Source organism: Salvia hispanica, chromosome 1 (genome assembly GCF_023119035.1).
Source record: "Salvia hispanica cultivar TCC Black 2014 chromosome 1, UniMelb_Shisp_WGS_1.0, whole genome shotgun sequence".
Taxonomy (NCBI): Eukaryota; Viridiplantae; Streptophyta; class Magnoliopsida; order Lamiales; family Lamiaceae; genus Salvia; species Salvia hispanica.
Window position 1 is genome coordinate 10,067,241 of NC_062965.1, and position 8,224 is coordinate 10,075,464.

The 8,224-nt window shown below is 32.9% G+C and overlaps 1 protein-coding gene across 1 annotated transcript; it reads right to left on the reverse strand.

Moving 5' to 3' along the window:
- LOC125201680 lies at positions 1 to 2,889 on the reverse strand. The gene is made up of 5 exons (XM_048099895.1): positions 2,644 to 2,889; positions 1,857 to 2,548; positions 841 to 1,250; positions 573 to 642; positions 1 to 463 (listed from the first exon to the last, which is right to left on the reverse strand). The coding sequence occupies exons 2-5, from the start codon at positions 2,477 to 2,479 to the stop codon at positions 400 to 402; spliced, it is 1,167 nt and encodes a 388-aa protein (XP_047955852.1). The 5' UTR covers positions 2,480 to 2,548; positions 2,644 to 2,889; the 3' UTR covers positions 1 to 399.
- Between the last annotated feature and the right edge of the window lie 5,335 nt (positions 2,890 to 8,224).

Consider the following 8,224-nt stretch of genomic DNA (forward strand, 5'->3'; position numbering starts at 1 on the left):
TACCTTAACATCACTTGGTTTAATAGTGCTAACAAAATAATCATGATTCAGGGCTATTGAGTCATAAAACTAAATCCTGTTCTGAAATGCTAACCTTGTAGTACATGTACAGTATTCTATGTTTAAACCACTAAACTCATGATATATCTGTAAGAGTAACTAGCTAAACATGACCAACTGTACTATCTCAGCTAACACTAATTCACACCATAAATATTGTATGTTCGTTACATGTGCCTCCACTGACAACAGCAGCTTCCAGCAATGAATTTCCTTATGGTAGTTCAGTCAACCCCAACATAGGAGAAATTAGATTGCATAATAGTAATCAATATATATTCACATACCACCAGCTCACTGTAGCACAGTTTATTCTTTTTCAAATGGGACACCAATGGCTCATCGCAACCGAAACTTGGGTCGTACCATTATAACCCCAGGTCTAGTCTCATCGAAACTATACCTGCAGAGAGTATACTAGTTATCAAATACCAGGACATTTTGTTCCACTGTACTATCTTGATTCAAAACTTCCTCTGCCAAAAGTATAATAGGAAAGAAGGAAATCTCACCCTTTCTCACTGAGAAAGTTTCTGACAGCTGATGGGAGTGCAGCTGATCCCCGGCTATGATTACCCTTTCCTGCGAGAGATGCAAATATATGACTGTATCAGATCAGATTCCTTACTCTAACCTACACACAGAAAAGAAGTGAGTGCCAATATCTAAAGTTTGCAGAGGTTTCTAAGTTGTTTTCACCACCAAGTGCATGCAACATTTCTATCAATATCAGCCTTATTCGCTTATTCCAAAGGATTCTTTTTTTTTTCTGGCACATACCTGTTATAACTTGTAACAATGTAATCCTCTGCCTAGAAGTTGGGTGCCGTCTCCCGAACTTCTCCATCTCAAGCTGACCAGATGATTGTGCAGATGCAGCAACTGACACGCTGGATTCCTTTACCATTACTTGCTGTGCTTCTAAACAGTGCGGTGATAGTAGGGTTTCAACACTCATTAAATGTTCATGCAATGCTTTAACTGCTTCTGCTGCATGAAGACCATGTAAATCTAATGTCCATGGATCATTTTTACAATTCCTCAAATCCAGAATTTCTTTGGCTGCCTTAGCATTGAGCCTCTCAGCAGCAGCCCATTCTTGTTGAGCTTTAACTGAGAAATGGTGAGCGGCTGCATGGTCACCCCTTATGTATGCATCATTAGCAGACTTTGAATGACGAGATGCTGATCTGATCATATGAGATGGAACAATTAAATAAAAAGGCAAGAAAAGATTATTGAGAATTCCTGTTTGGGAGTGGGATCTTTTTCATTTTCCAAGTAATAACTTTGGTATATTTGCACAGGCAGGCATTTTATTCTACAACATGAAGAATTCAACATTAATGCATTTGAATAAGTCAATTAACATAGTGGGAATCATTCGGGTTTACACGTGCTAATAGAAAACGAAAGTTCAGAAAGAGCATTTTCTTGGGCATCTCATTTTGATGGCACTGAGTCAGTACTTTATTCTACTAAGCTAAACAAATCATTACTTATCACCTTCAACCACTAACCAAAACACACAACAGAACCAGGCAGAAAATGGAAAAGGTTAACCATGTCATGTCATCGGCTGACAAGCATTAGACAATAGTTGCTTTCAGATGGAAATGGTTCGACTGGATCAGAACTTGAAAACAACGAAAAATATAACAAGCAAAGGACATAAGAAACTAAAACAGTCTGATGCAATATGTTTCTAGAAACAGAACATAGCTATGAGACAATGGTCTGAATCATTACTTATATGCTGCACAAAAAGTGACCATAATCAAGAAACATAGTACTACCTCGTCATCCTTATTGCATCTTTCCGGTATATCAGATAGACATCATCCTCTCCCCACTCAGGCTCGGGTTCAACGGGTAAAGACTTGATGATATCCAGTAACTGTAATGAAGATCCCCCATCCATGGATTGTCTGTGATTTCCAGCTGCAGAGTCAAAATTATTGCAGCTTGACTCAACTTCTTCCTTCTTGTCAACTTGATGATTATCAGTAATGACCATTGCTTCTAGTAAAGACAAAGCCTCATCGACATTGTCGTTTACACCAGCCAAAACATCCTGAATCAAGCTTTCATCTGCCCAGGGGTGGCGATCTTTAAGCTTTCCATAAGCTAACTTAGCTGTGGCAGCGTTCTCAGCTGTAGAAGTGGTGGCTGGAGAGTTGCTACTCTTGACATCTTTCAAGGAAGGAAAAGCAATTGAAGGGGCAAGCACGGATGAAAAGGGTTTAACTAAAAGGGATTCGTTTTTTCTAGGTGCAGCTAGGGCTGATAAGGAAGGATAAGGATTGGAATCATGATTGTCGGCAGCACCTTGCTGCTTCCTTCTTTGATTAAGGTCAAAATCAGTCCAACCGGAGATGCTACGAGCCTTAGCTCTGTGGCCAGCACCACCACTGCTCATCTTATTTCTCTTTCAGTAGAAATCCGTTATCCAATTTGGAACAATTTAGGGAAAACGGAAAGGGAACAACTGCAATATTGCATAAATAGAAGAGTTTCGCGGATTGCTGCAGTAAAAAAGAAGAATCTTTTCTATCACAACAAACAATAAGGATTTTGAATTACCTATTAGGGATCGGTGAGAGGAGATTGACGTATCCTGAGCGAAAGGGGGTGAATTGAAGGTAAATAATTGGAGGTGGAGGATGATGGAAGAGCAACAACAGATGTATAGAAGGAAGCGGCGGCGGAAGAGGAGCGAGAGTTGAAATCCATAAATCCGGATGAAAATCTACAGATTGAGCAGAAAAGTCAGCCGGCGGATGAGAGAGATCCTCCTTTTGCTTCTTCCTCTTTTGTTGAATGGTTGCAGTTAACCAGAAAATTGATGATACGTCAGCCCACGCATATTAATTGTTTTAATTTTCTTTTTAAAAATAATTCAACTTAATCAAGATTTTTTAAAAGAAAATACTCACTTCGTCTCAGCTAAATTTGCGTCCAAACTTTTTGGGCATAAATATAGAAGAAATAGTGTTGAGCGGATTCAATAAAAATAAAATAAAATAAAATAAATAAATAAAATACTCAAGGAAAGATAATAAAAAGTAAATAATATAAGACTGATTTAATATTTTATTTTTATTAAAAAATAAAATAACTCAACTTTATTGAGATATTCTAAAAAGAAATATTCGCTCTATCCCAATAAATATGAAATATTTATTTTTTGGCACGAGATTTTATATAGTGTTGTTTTATGAGTTAAAGAAGAGAGAGAGACAAGTATTGATAAAGTTATTTCTATTTTAGGAAATGATTCATTTTTAATAGGACAACTCAAAAAGTATTGATAGAGTTATTTCTATTTGTGGAAATGAAATATTTATTTTTTGATATAAAATTTGATGTAATGTTATTTTGTGAGTGATAAAGAGAGAGTAAACTGAGAGAGATGAAAAAATAGAAATGATGTTATGTATCATTTTAAGAAACGTTTCATTTTTAATAGGACAATCCAAAAAATGAAAAATATTTCATTTTTATTAGGACAGAAACAATACTTGCTATACACGCAATCAATTTTATTGCAGATAAGTGATAACAATTTTCCTTTCGTACTATCATTTTATATTAAGAGTCATTTCATATTTAATGTGGACATAAGTTTTAAAAGATATAAAAAAAGGTGGATTGAAAGTCAGCGGACTATGAATTTTAATTATATTACTTCCTCATTCCTTAGTAATTGAGGCATTTTTTTTTTACACAGAGTTTAAGAATTATTTGTTAAGTAGATAGTGAATAAAGTAAAAGAGATAACGATAGAATAAAATAAAAAATTAATTTACTTTTTTGCTAAAAATATAAATGAATCAACTTCCCAAAATAGTAAAATGACATTATTAATATAGAATGGATGGAGTAGTTTCTAATAAAATATAAATGAAATAAGTTCGTGGATGACATAAGTTGATGGATTGTGAGGTCTACTTAACATTTATGATAGAAATGAAATATGATTCATTATGAAATGGAATGAAATGACAAAATGTGATCTTGTTATGAGATAGAAATAGTATATAACTCTAATTTTCAGCAGAGAAACAAATAAAAAATTGTATGAGAATTTATTGAAAAAAGATAAAATATAGGAATCTCTTAGATATGTTTTGTAAGTGAACACTCCTTAGAAATAAAGGACTAGATATGTTCTGTAAGTGAACACTCCTTAGAAATAAAGGACTAAAATTTTGAGATATTCGGAAGCACTTGTTAATGCCGTCACTTTACCGATTTGGATTTGCACTTGTTAATACCGATTTGGATTTAACCTTCAATCTTGTGGTTAAGGTCAATACTTATACTCGAGTTTATGAGCATGCGCAGTGGTGCATTTTCGGGAAAGCAGGATGTCACACCCCAACCCTTATAACTTATACACTTACTATAAATAAATTCAAAATTTAAAATAAATAATCCACACGTATTGTAAATAAAACACACATATTATATAATTTCAAAAATCAATATTTATCAACTACATATTTCAAAACATTCTGAACAGTAGTGGGACCCTCTCACCACTCTATATACTATACATTTATCTATATGCAAAAAAGATGAGGAGGAGAAGATTGCCAAAATGCGTCAGCCGCCGACCCTTATAATAACTGTAACTCACATCAACCCACGCATCATTGATATCTTATTCCTGAAAAATATTAGTAGTTTATATGAGCCACAACTCAGTGTATATAAATCTTACCTTTAATTCACAGCCCAAACAATCAATTATATTCTTTAACCAATATATATAACAATTATCAACAAATATTAAAATTAATTCCATATACATATGCATATCCCACTCTATTTAGTTTATTATTCTGTGACAGTTCAAGCCTAGTATCTGTCCGGGATTTCCATTGTATACGACCCAAAGGTCCCTTTTAATTATTTGACCTTTCCACGAAGGCCCCTCTTTGATTTGACCTTTCCACGAAGGCCCCTCTTTGCACATTTTCTTTGACCCGTAGGTCCATTATCATTGAATATGCCCGTAGAACCCAGGGCAAGACTGTCACATATCCTCTTTAATTCAATGATGCAAATAATTCTAGTGCTATATAAAAATATATCCATAGCACCACTCACATATTCAATATTCCACCATCAATATCAAATAACACATAACTATTTTAGGCTCACATCATATAATTCAAATATTCACTTCAATTTAACACATAGCAATCAATCACATAAAATATGTAAAATTAAAAGTGTGATTTATACACACCTGATTAAGATAGGTAAACTACTCAAAAGCTCGATTCCTTCTCTTCGTTTATCAGTCTCATATATATAGTTGTTGCTTCAAAAGTCTAAATATTTTACTCCGTACCTTCCTCAAATTCCCCCTCTTTTATTCTCATGAAAAAAAATAACAATATATATACTCTACAGTCCTAAAACATGTCAACTGCAAAACTAGGTGACTCACTTATTATTTGTTATATTTTTATAAGGAAAACACGTATAAGTGAGTAACTAAAAACGTGTAATTTTGTAAACACTTGAGCTGCAAACTAATGCATGAAAATACTCATTTTCTATGCCACGTACGTATGCATATTTGTTTAATATTATAACCTTAGTCTATCCCAAACAAAATATATAAATGTGTAAAGTACGTACATAATAGTAGTACTATATTATCTCGTGCACATATACACACATTACTACACGTACACATGCATACAAATTTAATTTAGCTATCAAAAATTCACGTACAAATACACACTTATACATATAACACATAATTATCCAAATAACATAAAAAAAATATGCAATGATAAATAAATCAATAAAATATTTAAATAGGCAAAATGATGCATGTTTTAGGTCATGGATGTCACACAGGAAGTGTGCCGACGGCATGGGAAGAGACATGTTCGTCGCTGCGCTCTTGCCGACGGCATGGGAAGAGACATGCTCGTCGTTGCGCTCTTGCCGACAGTACGGACGTGCTCTTGTCGACGAGCAGATGACGTGGCATTTTCTAGTTGACCAACGGCAATGCCGCTGGATTTTCTTTTTATTTTTTTGAAAAAAAAAGTTCGGAAACTCTAAAATTTCAGATTTAAATATAAAAAATTTCCCACTTCCTAATAAAATATATCCAGTGTTTTCGCTTTTAATTTATTTTTTCATTATTTTTACCCCAAAATTCACATTTTCATCTACAAATACCTCCACTCAATCCAAAAAATCACACTACACCAAACAACTCTCTTTAAATTTCCACGGATATAATTTTTTATTTTTAGGATTTTAGTTATGTAATTTTTAATTTTTTTAATAATTTATAATAGTGTTTCGAGCATTTTGAATGCATTTCAATATTATGAAAATATTTTTCGTAATTAAAATATTTAAATTGAATAATAAAATAATGGGATCCATGAATAGTATAAGAGCATGCATTGCGGAAGAGCACAGATGTGGGTGTTGTGTTCTTACGGAAGAATAGGGAATTAAAAATGAATAAATGTATGTTTAGGTCTACATCCGCATTCTTGCGCAAGAGTATGAACGTGGAATAATATCAAAGTTCTAAATCTAGGAGACAGAAAATAGTCCAACTTTGAAAATTTTGAAGAGCTAGGAACACTATTTGTCTCATTATTTTATTTTCATGTTTATATTCAAATGTATATGTAGTATACATCTAATGCATATTTATTGTTCATGCAATATACTACATGTATTATGATCTGATTATCCTCCATATTTAAAGAGTCGCTATTAAGTTTGATCCTGACTTTTTTAGTTTAAATCAATTCTCTGTGTATAACATGATTATATATTCATTAATTAATTAAGTTTGTTGACCTGTCTTAATATAATTACTTTATTTTTTAAAAGAGTGTTAAGATTTCTAATGACCTTTATTTATTGTATTACTATTAATTCCAGTTAGCTAGATTTCTATACAATAAAACTTTGAATAGAATATTTCATGGGGACAACATCAGCTCTTGCAAACCATGATGCGATTCTATTACTTAACGATACTAGTCATACTTGAATATTGACCATTGTTATCGAAATGTTATGGTATTGGATAATAAAAAGCGCGCACATATTGACAAGTCAAAGTAATATATTACCAACATACTCAATGTTACTTGACGATGAAATGCAACTCAGTTGTTAAGACGTTTCTCTTCTAACCAATAGGTCATGAGTCACAAAGGGGTAGTGTGACTTGCATAGATTTAGAAATGAATACTTACTGAGATCTTTAATTTAGTTTACATGGCAACACGTAAATATAGTCTATCGATCAATCTATAATATAGAAGGACTATTTATTCTATTATCAATTACTCCTATTTTTCTATGAATTGAATCAACATGATAACTGACAAATCATCTGATAAATAAATTTATTCTCACAAATGCATAAAACTAAGTTTTACAATACAAAACAGTACTATAAAATACTCCCTCCGTCCCGCTTTAGCAGTCCCATTGATTTTTCTGCACTCGTTTTGTAAAAATGATAATAAATAGTTAAAGTGGAGAAATAATAAAGTAAAAAAGAGAATAATGTAGATAAGACTCTTCTCTATATTATTCTCTTTTTTACTTTATTATTTCTCCACTTTAACTATTTATTATCATTTTTACAAAACGAGTGTAGAAAAGTCAATGAGACTGCTAAAGCGGGACGGAGGGAGTATGATTTTCAATATAAACTTTAACATTATGTCCTTTAAGACGATTTTGATATGAACTCCAGCATTATATCCTTCTATATAAATATGATTTTCAATATAAACTTTAATGTTACGTCCTTCAATACGATTTTAATATGAACTCTAACATTATATCCTTAAATTATGTTCTCCTCCAAGCCATATTTCATACTATAACCTCTCAAATAATTGGTAAATGTGACAAGCATGACCTCCGGGACTAAGAGTCTAAGGGGCTTCTTGGTATGATGAAATGGAATGTGATTTCTACTTCCATTCTATTCATTTGTTTGGTGTGATGGAATGAATGAGTGAATGGATGAAAATGCAAAGGAAATCCAATAAAATTGACATTTCATTCCAACCTCCATTCCATTCCATCATACCAAGCATGCCCTAAGATAATAGTACGAGCTAGTGTGCTAATTAACCTATACTCCTTC